This window comes from Meleagris gallopavo, chromosome 5 (assembly GCF_905368555.1).
Source record: "Meleagris gallopavo chromosome 5, MGAL_WU_HG_1.1, whole genome shotgun sequence".
NCBI lineage: Eukaryota > Metazoa > Chordata > Aves > Galliformes > Phasianidae > Meleagris > Meleagris gallopavo.
Window position 1 is genome coordinate 40,013,984 of NC_139408.1, and position 19,612 is coordinate 40,033,595.

Consider the following 19,612-nt stretch of genomic DNA (forward strand, 5'->3'; position numbering starts at 1 on the left):
TTAGTCTGCACAAGACGCAACCTTAACATCACAAAATATCTCAAGTCCAAATGAGTGGTTTGTTATCAAGCACTAGTATTTCTATAAGCTTATCATTAAGAAAGAGGGAGATGCATTTTTTTTTTTTTTTTTTTTTTGTAATCAAGAAGTGCAAGCTAACCAGGCAGATCAAATAGTACAGAATTAGTTAACATCAATAGGATTGAGAGAAGAAGCAGAGTTTACCTAAGGAAATGTACGTATACAATGGTATTTTCATGCATGTAACCTAATTCCCAGGTAGGATCCCACAAAGAGTCCTTTAGATATAGGAAAGATGCATGGAGAAATAAGAAGCATTTTTATGTAGCATTCTTTACTATTGCTGTGTAACAGTTATGAAATATATATATATATATATATATTCTAACAAGTAAATATATGTCACAGTGGTACTGCTAGATTTCAGCTAGTAAAAATGCTTTTTCTTGGTTATAGCCTGGATAAAGAAAATGCTGTCAGAAAATACTAACGCTTTGAGGAAACTTTTTGTCAGTGCAGTCCTAAAGAACAGGAATATATATTGTATTGCAGCATGTTGTTAGTTGAATTAGTATAGCATTCTTCTTGCAACTTCCTGAATCAGACTAGATGTCTCCTATGTCCAATTTACAGGTGAATACCAAATAAAAAAATAAAAAGAAAATTTGGTAGAATGGTTCAAATTGCACTTCTGTTCAATGATCCTGGATTTGGAATGGTTTCTACTCTGTTTTCCCAGAGCCTCTGTACATCTAATCAGCTTCTTGAGATGCAGAACAGACAAGTGGCTGATACTTCAGAAAATGATAGCAAATCCACCATGACAACAATGAAAGTATGCCCAAAAATATGTGTTTCTGAGCAGTTTTATCGTACTTTTAAGGCTTAGTTTGTGACCTGAAACATGAGGTCATGTAAACAATGGCATGTTTGTATCATGGCAACAATCATTACATTTGTGTTACTCTGCAGAAAAGCAAATGCTTTTGTTTTTCCCCTCATTAATTTATCCAGAGAGACATGATGATGTGAAAATATACTCACTCCCTCTCCAGTTGGTATTTGGTAGATGTTATTCTGCTATATTATAAGCACATTGATGAGCCAAAATTTAATACAAACCCAGGTAATTTAGAGGCATCTCTAATTTTTCTCCATTTTCTAATTCCTTTTTTTCACTGATGATCTTGATTCTCAAATCACAGTATGACATACAGCGTACTTCTGAAAGAGATGAGCTTTACATTTCCCAAGTTGTAGACTTGGTCTATGTCTATTTAAAAATATACTAAGATGCATATCCATAGGGCAATGAAGGGTCTTTCTATCTAGGTTTCATCATCCTGTTTGCATATGATATAAATGCTCTGGACTGAGGGATTTCCCTAAATACTGGGATTACACTCTTATAGTCACTATAGGCCTTTGAGTCCTTGTGCCAGAAATGCTTTGGTGCAGAACAGGTGTATAACATTCCCTGAGGGATCCAAACCATGTTATTTTCCCTTGTATGTCTTGATAAAGTCATCACCATACTGCTTTCCAGAAACAGCAATGCACACTAAAAGATGTAGCAATGTCCTGATAGTCTTGCTAATAATTCTAAGATTAAATGTGTGATTGCTCACATAAACATGATTATCCTGACTGAATGTTGAAATGCTGTGAACTGTTTGTGTTGATGTTCCATGGCTGTACGAATGCTCAGGTACTAAGCATGAGCAGTATCATCAAAAACTTCTGATGAATTTCTTGTTTGCTAGATAAAGATGAACGATTAGAGGTTCAGTCATCTGATTTTATGTGTGTGTATATATATATATATAAAAAATATATATATAATGTAGCTCTATAGTGTAGTGCAGAGAAAGATGGAGAAATATTTTTCAGATGGGGAATCAGGCTAAATAAGATTGCTGGATAGTGGGAATTCTGCTAGACAGCACAGAGCAATGAACTCCCAGATATTAATATAGTTACATTTCTCTCCTGGGTTAGTTCTGTTTCAGTTTTTCTGCTCAAATGGAACTGTATAACGTTCTTTTTCCTCTCTCTCTTTCCGACTCTCCCTCTGTCCCTGTCTTTATCTCTCTCCAATACACACACAGAGTAAGCAAACAAACATCTGGCCTGAGGGCTTAGAGGCTTGAACAACAACTTTGTGCTGTTCTGATCTTATTGCCTGCAGAAAGAACAGTGCCAGCTGTAATCCCAGGTTGACACATCTGACACGCAGTGACAGAAGGGGCTCATGCATCCACATCAGCCTTCTCCCTGCTCACTAGAGACTCTGGAGAGTACAAAATCATTGAAATCCCATGATGTGACAAAGGATCAAAGCAGAGCAGATGTGTGAAAAGTTAGTCAAATGAAATGGACCAGGCATAGAAGTGGAAGCAAGAAATTCCCAAATTCCAGCCCTAACTGTATAGATGCCATTCTCTTTGACTTGGACAATGCTTTTACTACTCTGTGGCTTAGTTTTCCAGTAGGTGAAGTTAGGATAAAGCCTATAATTTACATTATACTCAGGGACTTATAAATAGAAAATATCATACTGTGCACTGAGTACAAAAACCTTTCTGGATTGCATTTTTGCTATTGGTTAGAAAGTACCTGGAGCATTCTGTAGACTGAAAATTTTAGTGAAATATCTTTTCTATTTTTCCTTAAGCCACACAGATTTGTAGTCAGTGAGATCTACTCTGCATAACGGACTGAGTTGCATTTTATCTCTTCCCTACTACCTTTATCATAGCAGTTTCTGTAACTCAGGTAATTTCCAAGAAGGCAATTGATTTAAAAGTTTAGAGTAGAAAAAAACATATCTAAAAAGCCTGAAAGTACCTTTTCCCACTGACCCACCTTACATCTGGCACTATGCTATTCAGTAATGATTTTTTTCACTGTTTTGAGTGTTTCTTGTGCCTCTAGTTTGTGGCTGGGCTTTGTGAATAGCACCTGTCTTTGAGAAGGCCTACAGAGACATGGAATTCTTTCCTATTTCTAAGCCAATGCAAACAGGAGGAAACAGGAGAAATCATTTCAAGAGGAGGCAAAGTTTGCTGATTTGTAGCAATTAGGACCAAGCAGATGTTTTCAATCTCTTATTTATTCCATTGCATAATCAACTGATATTCCTCACTATACTCTTCTAGGGTTTATGAATACAATTTTAAATAATTCAAGAATTTCCCTGAGGAGACCAGCATTGCCTAGTATGTAATCTGCATAGGAAGTGCTTCTTAATAACCTTCTCCTTTCATCCGTCTTCTACTTGTTTTTAGTTATTTCCTTGTGCTCACCCTAGAGAACTTGATCTGTTCAATAGAATTTTTTAATATGCTGTTATTTGTAATTGGTTAGCTTTCCAATCCATGTTGGACATTCCTAGCTCTATCTCCCTGCTGGCTGTGTCAGACTTAAGCTAGCTGTCTACCTGAATGCACTTGTTTTCAGGAGCACCATAGTGAGACACTGACTCTTTGTGAAGCAGGTGTAGTAACGGCACTGCATTTCTTTCCTCAGACCCTGCACTATGCTAAGACAGTTGTTCACAGATGTACCCTGCAAGCCATACAGCTGTATTTCCGTTGTTCCATGTCAAACACCAATGCCAATTGGTGTGAATGCCTGTAAGCTGGTTTTTTTCACCAGTGTTTTTCCAATGTGACTTGCATAGCCACAACTAAGATAAATGAGAGTTAATGGAATTTAAAATATCAATGTAAATAATGTGGCTTTGGCATTTTGTTGTTACTGCTTGATCCTACAGGGCTATGTAAATCAGATCCTGTGTTTTCCTAAAGAAATTGAAGAAATGAGATGTGAGGATGATAACAGTGGATTTTATTCTGATCTCTGTTTCATATCTCTGTGCAAAATGAAATTTGTCCTTGTTTAAAATGGAAAGATCAATATGTAGTTTCAGCTGTTCTTTAATAGTCACTTTAGCCTTAGCTGCCTGATATGGAGCTTAATTGGGACATGGACAGCAAAACACACAATATGTACATTACTTACTTGTCTCAGAGAAGATACATTCAAGTTGCTTCGTATCTGTAAAATGGTTGTACTGGGAGCTGCCTTCTCTATACCATACTCTCATTCAATTCTCTAACACAAGTGAGCTAAAGAAGACTGTTCTTATTATCAGCTGAAGTAATTCATTATTATCTGATGTGTAAAATAAAGCCCAGATCACGTTTTGTCAAAACTAACTTTTCTTTGGAACCATTGAAAAAGTTTGATTAACCTTCTTCCAAATTAATTGGGCTGCATTTTCATTTTGCTCCTGTTGTACTTATGGGTTAGATATCGAGGCGAGGCATTTATGTTCTTGGTCATGCAAGACAGGACTGAAAGATTAATCTAAAGAAGACTGAATGTTATGAATTTTTGCTGGGGCAGAGGGACAGATTTGGATGACTTTGTGAACTCTTCTCTGGTCTGATTAATGCTATAGTGATTCATGTTAACTGCACTTCATAGGCAGATATTTAAACCCTAATCTCCTAGTTTGCCTCTGAATTTCCCATTGAGCGTGGCCTTTGCTGCTTTACTTTCAACTTGGACCCTATATTTTTTTAAAGATAAATCCAGAATTATTTCGTTTAAAATTGTTTATTATTTTTATAGTTAACATATTAAATCCGAGTACCTGAAGTAGAGGGATGGTACATATGAAAATGTAAATGGCAAGAGAAACCAAAATAGAATGGTAACAGCACAAAGCTTTTGATTGAGATGATAGGTACTTAGAAGCAACTACAGTCATTTGATCAAATGAGTAACTTTTATGCTACTGAGATCTCATCTTTTGTCATGAAGGCAGTGAGCTGAGGAAAGCTGCAGTGTGAAGATCAATGTTTAACTCCATTCCACAGTGAGATGAACGGAGAGGTGTGGTTCACAGCAAACAAATTGATCAGAGCAAGTTAAAGATAAAAGTCAAGGGCATCCAGGATTAAGGAGAAAAACAAAGACAAGATATAAAATGAGAACTCAATTGCAAAATATGTTTTAAACTGAATCTAAGAGTGAAGGAAAAGCACACTATCTGAGACCTGAAATAAAAATAAACAATGTCAAGACTTGGCTATTTTTCAGTCACTCAAAATAAAATGAAAAATTTGAATTAATTTTCATAGCGTCCCTTCTTAGATGAGGCAAAAAATAAAGTTTTGCAAGAATTTGTAGAGAGTCTACTTGTGGTAGTTACGAAAACAGATTGCATATCACCAATCTTATAATTATTTTGTTTAATTCCTTGGCTATCTTGCTTCATTTCTGTGTAAGTCACATCTGTGGTTTCAGATTTGGACTTTTTCCAAGTGTTTTATAAAAATGGCTGTGAGTAGATATTTTTTACATGTTACAATTTTAATGAAAATGTTTCCTGTTTTATATTACATATGCCACAGTATGGCCTCGCAGTAATACTACAAAATAGGCAGCTCTGAATGTAAAATGTAAACAAGTGATATCTTTACTTCATAGTGTTCAAAACTAAATACGTGCTTAAGAAAATGTGAGAATTCAGTACAATTCAGTACACAGTTAATTTGCAAGTGCAGCTCTCTACAAACAGAAATGTTTCAGTAGGTTCAGAGTGTGCCCATTACAAACATACTTCTGAAACTTTTCTGATTGGAAAAATTTCTGCCTTTTATTAAATATTAGAGTAAAATGGTAATTACTCCATGAAGCAGGTCAGCCTCCTTTTCTAGAGCACTTGGCATCAGCTCTAGAGGAATCTGGGCACTGAACTGAATTGGATCAGTTATTCAGTAGAGGATATAGCACACTTAAGGTCAACTTTGCAAGCTACCACGCCCCTCTTTCCCACACTGATGTCAATTAATTATGTAAATCTTAGAAAGTGAGATTATGAGCTTCCATAACTTCTCAAATGGTTTCAGAGAGTATCAGAATCTGCTGTGTAAACAAATTAGTTAAACTTGCTGGTCCTCCTTGCACTGAAATTCCATCTAAAAAAGGCAAAGTGAGATGGAATCAGTTTAAACCTCGAGCACTAATCTCAAAACATTTTCTTAAATCATTCATACCAGTGTATAGTCTTTCTTTTAATAACTGCTCATTAGATAACGTCTCATTGTTTTTCAAAACTTATTATCAAAGAAGAAAATGTTGCTGCTTGTATTCTCTCTTCATAAAACAGCCTTTAGCATTAATTTAGAACAGATTAATGTTTTCTTAGGATGTTCTTCTTAGCATCTTCACAGACTTGACAACACATCAGATTGTATTAATATTCCACCTGGAAGCAAACACTTCCTTTCTGCGCAGTGCAATTTGCTGAAACCTTTTGGCTTTTCTCTTTCTTACCAAAAGGCAGTCAATCATTGTGATTGATATTTGGGCCAAGAAGAAACAGTTTTCAGAGCTTTAATCTCTCTGTTAATTTCTTTGATATAAGAATTCATTTTTGTTTAGAAATTGGTGTTAAGATGAAAAAAAATTGTGCAAGGACAAGCAAAACATCATCGAATGTTGTAGGGTCTTGGAAGAGAATTCTACTTCACCCACGAGAAAACCCTGAGATGTTACTCTGAATAAAAACACTTCCTGTGGGAACTGCTAATAGTTCTAATAGTGATTAGCAGAAGTAAATTCTGTTGATTTTTCCCATTTTAGTTTGATCTGAATTGAAGATTATCAGGAGCTAGAGCAAGAAACAAATCTAATTAATGTATATCTGTGTAGTCAGTTTTAGCAGTAATACACTGAGGGATCCATAAAAAGATAAAAGATTGGCAACCAAAGCTCTTTTATTTGATTCCCTTTCAAAATACTTAGACGTCAGGAATGTTTGTGGTATTTGAGATATTTTGAATATTCAAGTAAAAAAAGGATTCAGGGATCTAGAACATTTCAAAATGCTACCATGAAAAACCTTGAGATCATAGGAATCTAGATACTTAACAATGTGTTAGAAAGTTGATGTTTTACAGCATATTTGCATTGCCAGTATCTATAAACTTTGGAGATAAAGCTGGATTTGTTTTAGTTGCACACAAGTATTAAATGGGATAACAGACTTGTTTTATCCCCATCATCATGCATCTGGATTTGATTGTATTAGAGAATTTTGCGTGAGAAGGGAGAAAAATACATGAAGGAATGCGTTTCTGAGCTTGAGTTTTTATAGATGAAACTGAGTATTGAAGCAGATTATAAATTATTTTAATATACAGCAATTATTTCTGCAGAAGAATAAGAGTGCAGGTTATCTTAAATGGCAAGTTTCTATTTCTCTTGGTATTATTTAAACAATTAGAATTTATGGTTGGAAAAATATTTAGTCAATCACAAGTAGCAACGCCAATTGGTACAACCTTATTATAATAAATAATGTTCTGCAGGCCTTTGAAACCTACTCTGATTCTGAATGCAAAAGAACTATGGGATTAAACGCATTTTCTAAACTGAACTAAAATGACTCATTTTATCCTACATATTCCCTTCTGAAATAAGGCTTTGGATTAGAGCTGGACTCAAAGAGAAGGAAGGGAGTCCAGATTATGTGAGTGAAGGGATTGTTCAAACATGTGAGCATATGTGTCATATAGCTCTAGAAAGGCATTGCACTGAGGTCACAAAAGGATCGTTACTGAACTTACTTCATGTTGAATTTACATCACTTCGTGTTGCAACCATGATATTTCCTTTCTGAAGTCTCATATCAAATGCTGTGTTTATTTTTTTAAGCTTAACTCAAAATCAATATTAATTAATAATTGTATGTGTTTAATGGTATTTACTGAACAACCTAAGCTCTTGAAAAGGGAAAGCTTGTTTTCTAACTCTGTTGTAACCGTGTATATCAACGAATACGTTCTCATGCACATTTATTTAAAACTCATTCTCACTAATGTATGAAATAAAATTTAAAAGCAAAACAAAAAAGTTAGCTCAGATGCTAATGTTGAATTTTAAACCTATTTGAATTTTCTAATGTCCTTCAGTTTTTCATAGATTTTAAAAGGTATGATTTTTATACATATATTAATCTTGCTGAATATATCTGCCTAATAACAATAATAAAACTAAATTAAACCTGATTTTTTAAAACAGTCTTTAAAGATGTGGTGGGCAATAGTTGTCATTTCTGGCTTTCTTGAAGGTCTATTACAAGAAAATCATTTTTAACTGTCATGTCTTTTTCATTGACCCATTTCCTTTTTACCTTAGTCTTGCTGGCCTGTTCTTATGAGAAATTTCAATTCACTACACTTTTCCCTTCTACAGCCAGACCTTTATTACCAGTCATATTCCTTGCAGCTTGAAAATCTGTGCTGCTGACCAGGTGAAGCATCCTGCTGTTATTCATATATATATGTAGTCAAGGAAATATACATATATATGTATATTTCTTCAAGATGTCTTTACACTGGAAAAAAGATTCCAGCATCTGCTTCAAAATTCAGATTAATATAAAGTCCTGTTAGGCTATTTATTTGTGGGATTTCAAAAGAAGCATTACAGATTTTGCAGAGCACTTGTGTTTCTTGGACTGCCATCTATTTCGAACATGTATCAGAGCACTGGCATGCAGGATCTGTTCATGGTAGTGTACAACAGTAAACTGGGGGCTTACTCTATTTTTCTAGTTTTCACAGTATGACTATTTTTAAAAGGACACTCTTTTTATGCCTGTCTGATGAAACAGCTTTTATAAAAATAAAACATGAAGTAAACATTAGAATGAGCCACAGAGTGACTTGTAGCTGCAGAAAACAAAAGCAGGACGATGGCATTTGTTTCTTATCACTCCTAATGTAATAAAGCCATATTGTGCCTTTCTACTAAAGGTTAGACCAACCCTTCTGATCTGTACCTGGCTTTTTTTGAATATCTAGGGAATATGAACACAGACTGACTCTTATCCCTATCTGTAATGTGCTCCCTGTGAGTGATAAATGCTTTTCTTCAAAATACACTTTAGTGAATATTGCAATTATCCATTAATGTAAAACAACTGAACTGCACAGAATTTATACTTAGGTAATCATTTCTGCTTTCATATTAGCTTCTAAGCTTCTGTTTTCCTATGGCAACTGGCCCAAGTCTTTGGTAACTGGACGTAAGTCCTCACTTATATTTAATTAACAGTTCTTCATCTTTTTAGTTGTTACTTTCCTTTTTACTATTTTCTTACTCTTTTATGAGTTATTTTTTTTTAAATCTAATTCTATTACATCTTTTCACCATTATTTTCTTCTAATTTCTTCAGTTATTTTTTTCTTCTTACCAGTTTTCAAGTTCTAACACATATATTGTACTACTACTGCAAGAAAGTTTATCAAAATGCTGCTATTTGTATGCTTGTGTGACTGACATATTTTTCATATTCTGCTATATTCTTTTGCCATCAGATTTAGAGTCTGTTCAAAATGTTTTAACTCATGTTACTGAGTTCATCCAAGGTCTCATGTCTTGGACAAACTATACATGCCTTTTAACCAATCTGGATAAGAAAATACTCTGAAAATTAAGGAGAGATGTTATTCATAGGATTTAACTTCTTTGACCTTCCAGAACCTCAGGCAATTGGATGTATAACTATTCTCCACCTTACTAAAGATAAATCTTTTCAAATATATTATGTATGCACGCATGTGCTTATTTATTTATAGCTAAATAACGTTATAAACAAACAAAAAATCTAGGATGTCTTAACCATTGCATTGACTTTTCAGATTGTTTTTAAGCTGTTTTTTAAACTTTAAAGGCAACACTGATAGTGAACGGTTCCAAATGGTAAAACAGAAAATCCCCTTCAAATATAACCGGCCTGTAGAGGAGTGGCTGCAGGAAAAAGGTAATAGTCATTAAAACTTTCATTTTAAACCCATTTGATTCTAAACCCTCATTTTTAAAGCCTGCAAATAAATGTTTCTTAAATGATAATCGCCTGCTGCATAAATGACTGTTTTAATTTTCATTATAATTTGTGTCAGCTTCCACCTGCCATATGTTGATAAATCATGCTATAATACATTGCTATTAAAATGCAGTTAAAGGGACAAAATTCTGAGCTTGCTATCACAGTAATGACAAACAAGCAAAAATTCAGGAGACATTTTATAACAAAATAAAATGAAGAAAGGAGAAGAACAACAACATGTATTATGGCAATTTCACCACTGCATGATCTTCCTGTTTTGATTTGTTTTTAAACTACATTCATATCTTTATTATCAAAGTTTTCTTAAAAAAAATTTCAAACCTTATTAAATCACTTCCTATAAGTTTCTTTTTTCCCATTAGTCTGACCAGCCACTGTGGCTATGTGTTTTCTAATTGTTTTCAAATAACTAAACAATTTTTAAAAAATGTTGTAAAGAAAACATTTTTTAACATTTTCTTTTAAACTACATTGAGGGAGACAGAGAAAGATGATCGTTCTGTCACTTTTATTCTCTATGTGGAGTACAATTTCAACACTCAAATAATGCATTTTATGTTTGAACTCAAATTCTTCCCTAGCATAGTCTAGGGTACTGCTATTATCTTTAGTGAGCTTCTCTGAAGTAATTGGCCTCAGTTCAACAAAAGTTTTACCAATATGCAAAAGTCCAATTGGTTTAAGTAAGAATTCTACATACCTTCAGTGATCAGCTGAAATGTGTCTTATGTCAGAACAGTAATGTTCTTTTATAAAGAGTTTGGAGAAAGACTAAATCTTGGATGTAGAACTCATTCCAAAGCTTGTTGAAGATAGCATAATAACTTTCAGTGATTTCAGCAGGGTTTAGGCTGGACTCTTGGTAATGCTGGTTCTTTTCCTTCTAAACTAAACATGTTATCTAAATTAAAAAATCACTACAGGTAGTTTCTTTCTTTCAAGCCTTGGAGAACAGAACACAATCTTCTCTGATTTCCCTTAAAGAAAGTACTGCTGATAAAAATGGGTGACCTTTGAACTCAAATCTTGCATTTTCTGTGTTGACTTAGTCTGTGGGTGTTACCAAATTTTCCAAGAAAAAAAATCAAATTTTGTGCAATGGGAAAAATATATTCTGTGTTTTGTTTTTAACTTCTATCCACAGCTGAATTAGAAAATTGATTTAGCCAGCAGGGATCAAGTTAAGGCCATAAAAAATATGGCTAATTGCAGTCAAAATATCTTTTTTTGAAGAATCTCATCCGTCAAAGTGCTATGCACACAGTTCCTGTTGATTTGAATGACAGCTGGCAGTGTTGCCCACTTTCCAGATTTGGTCTACAACTCTGATGTGCTTATAACTAAAGCTAAGAAAATTGTATAACTAAAGCAGAAATATGTTTTGACCATCATGGTTTCGTGCAACAATTTGTTTCTGCTGGCTAGTAAGAAGATATTTAGATAAAGGTATACAGAAAATGCTTATTAAATCTCATTGGGCTACCCTGTTAATTTACAAGATCAAACTAAATTAAATAAATAAAGCTTAACACTAAACAGTGGATAATCTTGGTAAGTTTGAATTCCTAAAGTCCCTTTAACACTAAAGACAGTGATTGCCTCAACTTTATTAAAACGGATGCATGTTGAATTCTTTGATGCTATTCATGTGCTTGAGAATCCATTTTTTCTTCTTTTTTTTTTTTTTTTTTTTTTTTTTTTTTCCTTTCTGGTTTTCTACAAGTTTTTTCTTTGATTTATTTTGTGCCACTGCTTCTCTAAGTTTGAGCTTATAAGCATGCCAAGGTACTTTCCCTTTGTAAGCCATCCTAAAGATTTGAATTGAAGTCTACCTTTTGTGAATATTGATGCTTTGTTAAAAGACAATCACACATGCAGTGGGGTCTGAAAGACAATATTTGAGAATCCAGAAACTTGAAGCAAGGAATGATTTTAGGCTAGATGCATAGAGGTGTGATTTTCCCAGACTGAAAGGAAATTCAATCTTCGCATTTCGTATTAGGAAAATGGCATCATGCAGTGCAACACCTGTGATAATACATCTTCGTTCCTTCATTCCAATGTAGATAGACCTTTTCAGCAAATTATATAGAGCCCAAAAAATCAGAATGAAGAATTTACCTAGCTGTTCACCAGTCTGCTCATCCATCTGGTCATCCATCCAACACTTACTGAATCATGGATACCTTCTGTATAAAGATGATGAGTAAAGGCATAGCTCACTATCAAAATTGAATAAGATGAACTGATGAGTGGAGGAATAGACAGATTCATAAATGAATTAACATACAGAAAAGCTGTCTTCCATTGTTAGTTCTTGGCTTGAGTGGGGTAAGATTAAACACATTCTAATTGAGTATTTTCATGCCATAGATTTGGTATTATTTTGGTACCACTATTATATAATTCATAATAATGAAATGTATATAATGCAGCATCCTTCTGATGTGACATCATTAATGTTGAAGTTTTTTTTTTTAATTTTATAAATTTTTTACAGTATTCAGAGAGGTACGCACCTACAATCTTGAATTATACGAGTTATAAGTAAAGCACTAAGCACTATTAACTTCACTGAGATTGTGAGTTTAAAAAAAAAATTCTAAATTGTTCAATTTCAGATATCATAAAACCAGATTATTTTATTAGTAGAATACCTGGTGCTTGCTAAGATTCAGATATAACCTGTTCTGCAGTATGAGGAGCTGATAAAGTCACAGATGCATCTCAACAAAAGGTCTGATTCTGGAAGCTCTTAATTCTGCAAATTCCTTTTACGTGAGAGGTCTGATTGATGTGAACAGCTGCACTTTTGGAGCAAGAACTGTTGATGTGAATTTGGGTTTGCAAAATCAGGCCTGAAATCTCTCCTAGCGTTATAGAAAGCTTATATTTCAGGAAATTTCACAGAGAAATCTTATTATTGGTATTCACCTTTCCAAATGAAGAAATCAATGAGAGAGCAAACAAATGAGAACTTGAACTACTCAGAATGTTTAAAGAACACCTCAAAAACACAAAATACACTTGCCATTTTTCTCTACTATGGCACTAAGCAGTGGGAAGAATTTTTTGTGGAAAATATAGAGTATAAGCTCACAACCCTTACACATTTAATAGAATTTATAAATACAGTTCCTCAATCAAATTCAGCAGCCCACTAAATTTCACTTAGGGGGGGATTAAGGTCTAATATATAATCAAAAAAATGGTTAGAAGAGGTCGGTGGTGGCAGAATTATGTGTACATTTTCTCAGTGATATTCTCTCATTTCATATGCATTTCCCTGTTGTCTTTATTCATGCATGTGTACACCATCATAGAGTGAAGAGCAAAGAATGACATATTATAGATAAGTCAATCAAGTGATTGTTCTTTTAGCAAACAGAGTTCTAGTACCAGTGTTGTCTGCGGTGTTTACCATATGATGTAGTGCATGAATCGTCCAGAACTGGCAGTCCACTTACTGAACAAGGACAGCTCCAAAATTCACAATCAAAATTTTGGTTTTTTTTTTACTGGAGTGGGGCCATTTCCCTGGTGTAAGGTGTCAGCATTAGAAGATGCAGAAAAAAGTCTGGAAATAGAGAAGTGATTTTCCTCTTCTCCTCTTCTCCTCCTTTCCCCCCTAATTTCTCATTTTGAAAAAAAAAAAACAACAAAAGATATGACAGACATATCTAAAGATGTACTATGGGGTTGGGTTAGAGTGAATAGAGTGAATGACATCCTTTGTAGGTCCATAATTCTCCAGTAATATGGGAGGAGCCAGAACCCCTTTTCTTCCCTGGTTTAGGAAGTTCTCCTCCTGGAGCAGTAAGAAAAGATTCTTCCTCACTATTGCCCACCCCTTTTCCATTTGGTAAAAGATGATAGAAAGTGACAGTTTTGGTTTAGGGAGAAAAAATGAGTAGAACTGGGAAGTTTTGAAAAGTCAGCACTTTCCCTTCATTTTCAGGAGTATCATTTCAAGATTAGTGAAAGAAGATGGGTGATTATATTCCCTGCTATTTATTCACCTCACCTCCATTTTTTGGCACTGTATCATAAGTGAAGTGAGAAGGATGGAACAATACAAATCAAGTGTCTGGGTGTGTAGGGACAGAAACAGCATGGAAGGAAATGTAGTTCTAGGGAGAGGGAATATGTAAGGAGAACAGAAGGTGGTGAAGTAAGGAACTGGCAGCATATCCATTAGAAAATCTAATGCACAACAGGATAGAGCTACTAGGAAGAAAATCAGTCTCTGAGGCCATAGTATATGACAAGTTTGGCCTTCTACAGTGTACAGTACAACTTCCTCTAGATTTGAGGGGAGTTGGACTGAAAGAGCTGTACATTTTGATGGATATTTTTACTGGATCCTATTCTCCTCATAGACAAGCAGAAAGACTGAGAGGGAAAAAAAAAAAAAAAAGAAAAAAAGAAACGACTCTGATTTTACATGCTGGGAATTTGTGGCTCCAGTGTATGTTTATTGCTTTAACATACATAAAGATCCTCTGGTAAGTTTAAAACATCCTAAGATGCAAAATGCTGCGTCAAGTGTTTAAACATTTTCCAGGGGAAGGGCGCCCTCCTTTTTTATTTCTCATTTTTCATCAGTGCTGTTCCTCCACCCTGATCAAGTCCTAGTGTTTCATTTACAAATCTGTGGGTGAGGAGCACAAGGGATGCGCAACTCACCTTCACATGTGTCCATATGTTGCACCTCTTCATACACTTTTGCTCAGTTAGCTAGGGTCCTCTCTGGGGACAGGAACTCCTTTCAGATACATTTCTTCTCTTGTCCCCATTCTCTTCCCCATGGTCCATCCTGTCACCATAAGATGATGCAACACCGCATCACCACTTGACTTCGAGACCTGCCACGACGACCACCAAAATTGGTGAGCTCCCCCTTGTATTTTGATCTGCTTTAACCACTGTCTGTGAATAAATGAGCAGTGGGTTATACTTTGTGCTTTGCTACATGGTGGCTTTTTGCACTTCTAGTCAGGGTGGACTAGAGAGGAAGTGGTGAGTGAGACCTGGGGAGCGGGAATGGGATGGGGACACATGGTACAAATTTCATAAAAGCAGGAGATCAAAAATATTTGAATGGTGGTTGTCTTGATGCTGTTTTGATAATCCTTCAAAGCAATGCCCAGTCTGTCTCTCTTGTAATTCAATAGATTCCAGCTGGTGTGGTCCTAATATTCTGAGGAACAGTGAAATTATAGGCACTATCTTTGCACTGCATGAAGCAATTTATTTTTTAGCATAATCACTCTAGTACAGCCTGGGACATAAGCAGTATTTATAGAGCAGACAAGGCTAAATGTGATTTAAGTGACCTACAAAAATAGAATTGGCAATTGTTATAAGGATTTATTTTTTAAAAAGTGTATTTCTTATTACATATTATATCAGTCCACTCCTAATACTCAAGGTGTGACCTTGAATAAACCTCTTAATTTGCCTACTCTTGAATGTAAACATCTGTAAGTGGGATTTACGTGTAAGGCTTTCTGGGGTGTAGTTGTTATCCTTATTGTTTTAAGAACTTTGCTCTTTCAGGGACATCATGATATGTTAGTGTTCACTTTTTTCCTGGTTTTAGTTTTGTGAGCCTTTGCAACAAAAAATTTTCAGGTGGAAGATCATGAATAAGCCTATGTTAAGTTTCACATACAATCCCTGTATAGATGGTGATTAACACAATTGATCACCATCAATTTTTCTGATGTTCTCTCCTCAGGCCACCCCTCAATGCCTTTGCAATGTTAAAAGTGGTTTTATGAGACAATTCCACCCTTTGACCAGTCAAAAGGGAAGGTTTTTTTAATGGGTTAAAGCTTGACAGGTACTGTGATTTGAATTGATAGTGGGGAAAAAAAGCCACATATTGAAGTCTTTTTAGTAGTTAAAGGCTGGTCCAACTCTAAAGGAGCGGGTTCAAGTTTCTGACTGAATCAAAGCTCCTCTGGATTTTTGATGCACAGGTGGCTATGGATGGATGAGGGTTCAGGTGTTCTTACTTTCAAGATAATCTCTATTATTAATGAATCATAGGCAATACATTTTCATGTTCTATTTCTACCCTACAGTCTTCGTAAACACTACTGAGAATGAATCTACTTCTTTGTTGTCTATTATTTCTGGCCAGGATTCAATGTAAGGTACAAAGTAAAGGAAATGTCTAGCAATAATGTTGTTCCACCCCCCTTCACTAGGACGACAGTTAACGATCTTCAACACCCAGGCGCAAATAGCCATAGGAGGAAAAGACAGAGGGCGTCTCTTCCAAGGCCAACTCTCCGGTCTCTATTACAATGGCTTGAAAGTGTTGAACATGGCAGCAGAGAACAACCCTAACATTAAAATCAATGGAAGTGTCCGTCTTGTCGGGGAGGTCCCTTCCATCTTGGGAACAACACCCACAACATCTGTGCCACCAGAAATGTCTACTACTGTCATGGAAACCACAACTACAATGGCCACCACTACAACCCGAAAAAATCGTTCACCACCTAGCATCCAGGTGAGTCTATTGGTCTTGTGTGTTTCCTTGGGTTCTTAACTAATCTCATTTCTCTGCTCACTTGTAAGTTCACCAGAACTGTTATCTGAATCATGATCTATATACTCTTAATTGTAATGTTTTTGTGAAGATAAGTCAACACACAGTGTGCTGTCTTCTTGAGTTGGTGAACAAACTCAATGAATTACACATATTTATAATAATGTAATAATAACAGATTTTGCTCCTGTTCAACTGCAATCACATTTAGGTAAGTAAAATTGCTCCAAAGAAAATTAGAACAAGATTTTAAATGTTTTTTGAGTTGGATAGACTGTGAAATGTATTGCTAAGAGAGTAACAAATCCTGAAGGGGGGTGTGTGTATGGTTATTTATCACTACGATACTATATACTGCTGCAACACTGATGTTCATAATGGAGAGAAAAGCAGTGGAGCATTACATCCTGATTGATGAGCCATTTTTCATTTTCCTTTTACATCCATCCCTTAGAAAATTTGAAGAAAACACCATCTAGATCACTTTCTTGCAAAATGAAGTTGCTCCAACATAGAGCAGTTTCAGCATCTTTGGTAAAACACATTCCTATGATAAACAGATCTCAGATATTTTGGCCAGATCTCAGATATTCTGGCTTGATTGTTCCAACATAGTGTGTTCGTACCTAAAAATACAGTGGTTTTGAACTACTTATTTGGTTATAGCCAGATGGTGGTACTGATTAGAAATAAAAACCTTATATTTGCTCTTCTTGTGTGTATAGGTTAAAGAATAATGTAAATAACCAGTTGAATAGTGGATTAGTATTTGAAAATCATTATTTCAGTAGTATACTATCATGTTATCAACTAGGATGAAGTACGTTTTAAAATTTTTATTTACATACGATCCTCATCAAGTAGAAGTAATGTGCTTTTGTTGACACTAATGTACGCTGACTGAGACACTACCTAGTGATAACTGATCACAGAGCGCCTTCATTAAACCCCCAGAGAAAGGTATATTTTTGTGTAGTTAGAGAAAAAATGTAAATGATTCCATCTCCTCTGAAACAATTAATGCTGCTGGAAATGGAAGACCTAATGAAATTAAGTACTTTGAAATCTGGAATCATGCAAGTAACACATGTGTCTTCTACTGTTTCAGAAGATTTCATCGGTTACTGGTTGTGTTTGTGTATATATGGCTATTCTCTTTATTTTTAATCTAGTACTGGTCACAGGGTATGAAAACACAATATTGTCCTCTTAACTATATTAGGAGGTCAGGCCGCACCCACAGTTCTGTGCTCAGTTCTGGGTTCCCAAGCATAAAAAAGATATGGAACTACTAGAGAGGGTCTACAAAACGGCCTCCGAGGTGGCTAAGGGACTGATGCATCTATCCTACAAGGAGAAATTCAGAGAGCTGGAACCATTCAGCCTGGAGAAAAGAAGGCTCAGGGGATCTTATCAATGTGAACAAATACAGTAAAGGAGGATATAAAAAAGACAGAGACAGTCTCTTTTCAGTGGTACCTGGTGATAGGATAAGAGGCAACCAGCACAAACTGATAACTGTAGGTTCTGTCTGAGCATCAGGAAGCATTTTTTCACTGTGAGAGTGAGCAAATAATTTTGAGTCTCCATTCTTGAAAGGGAGATCTTTAAAAGCCACCAAGTCTGCTCTGAATGTTCCCATTAGAACAGGGATTGGACCAGATGGAAAGAGAGATCCTTTCCAACCTCAACTGTTCTGCAGTTCTGTGAGTTATTTTTGCTGCTGCAGAAAAATGAATTTCAAGCCAAGTTTTAGTGTTGCCCCAACAACTTTGGCACTACATCCAGTTGGTGGCAGGACTGAGACTGATTGAATTTTGAGACTCAAACACTCAGTAATCATTTGTAAAAGTTTCAGCCAAATAAGAGTTTCTTCCCTGTTTGTCATAAACTGTGAAAGAATTAGTGCTCCTTCTCCTCAAAGGCTTACTCTAATTTTAAAGAAAATTTTTGTATGATTACATCTCCGGAAGGATGAAGTGTTGACCAGATCCTGCTCTTGTTACTGTAGTTTATTGGAGATTTTCTATGATTTATAAAGGTAAAAGAACTGCGTTTAGCTATAGGAATGTAACAGAGAGTAGTACTGGACTTTAGTGGTCTGAGTGAAGCTGGAAATCACCCTGCAATATTTGATGAGGAAATCTTCCAGAAAGCTTCCTGCCTAAGCTACGTGGTAGTTCAGTGGGCCTATAGAGACCACTGTATGCTGAAAGTGCATCAAGAAGATTTAATAAAGTGTCAAACTGCTTCTAAAAACATGGTTAGAGCAATGATTTCCTGGATACACATGCACCACAACAAATGGTCTCATCTTAGATGATATTAAAGCAATAACTCTTTGACACTTCATGCTGCCCACTGAAAGCAAGATAAAAGTCAATATGTATCTCCATTACAAGTTTCTGCATTTCAATGCTGGGACATTTTATTGCTGCCACAGCACAAATGGCTCTACTTTCTTCCTTACTTTTGGTAGAATTTGATTCTGTCAGCTTGCAATGCATTATTTCTGCAGTAAAAGTGAGAAGAAATTGTCATTTTCTTTTTGGGCAGTATCTTCAGCTGTGGTTTTGAGATGCCTAATGGTTATTTTATCTTGCTAGTGTTAGACATTACCATTGTCAGGCCTGCTTACAACTTGAGATATAAGTGGTAGAAAAATCAAATAGAATGAGTTTGTTCTTTGGGGAATGTTAAATATAGCCACCTGGGGCTATGTGCAGTTAGTTATTACCCTACTCAAGCTTCTCTTCCCTATTTTCCTCAGAAGTAAATATTTTTTCTTTCCTTTCAAGGCCTTTCTGTTTAGCCCCTTCCCTTCCTATGCTTATCAGCATTGTTATTTTTTGGGGGAGGGGCTTGTTAAATTTGATCATAAGAATCTTTCTGCTTCCAGATTACCATTTGCAAGGCAGAACTAGGTTTTACTTCCAGTGTCAATGAAACCTTCCTTTAACCGTGGTTGAAAAAGTTTTCAGTGGTTATGCTGATGATGTTCTGGGACAGCTGTTTATCAAGCTGATCAATATTATCACATTTTTCATCCCTTTATTCTCTTTACTTTTATTCAATTTACCTGTACGTATCTGCAATAT

The 19,612-nt window shown here is 35.5% G+C and overlaps 1 protein-coding gene across 19 annotated transcripts in view; it reads left to right on the forward strand.

Moving 5' to 3' along the window:
* The window catches only part of NRXN3 (neurexin 3), a 947,214-nt gene that overhangs the window by 822,640 nt on the left and 104,962 nt on the right, over positions 1–19,612 (forward strand). For 14 of the 19 annotated variants that reach the window (XM_085225422.1, XM_085225425.1, XM_085225424.1 and 11 more), the window contains 3 exons: positions 9,776–9,865; positions 14,782–14,841; positions 16,168–16,475. In XM_085225422.1, coding sequence (XP_085081548.1) covers positions 9,776–9,865; positions 14,782–14,841; positions 16,168–16,475 — 458 coding nt within the window. The remainder of the gene's footprint in view (positions 1–9,775; positions 9,866–14,781; positions 14,842–16,167; positions 16,476–19,612) is intronic. The other 5 variants (XM_085225416.1, XM_085225427.1, XM_010711786.4 and 2 more) reach the window with 2 other exon arrangements.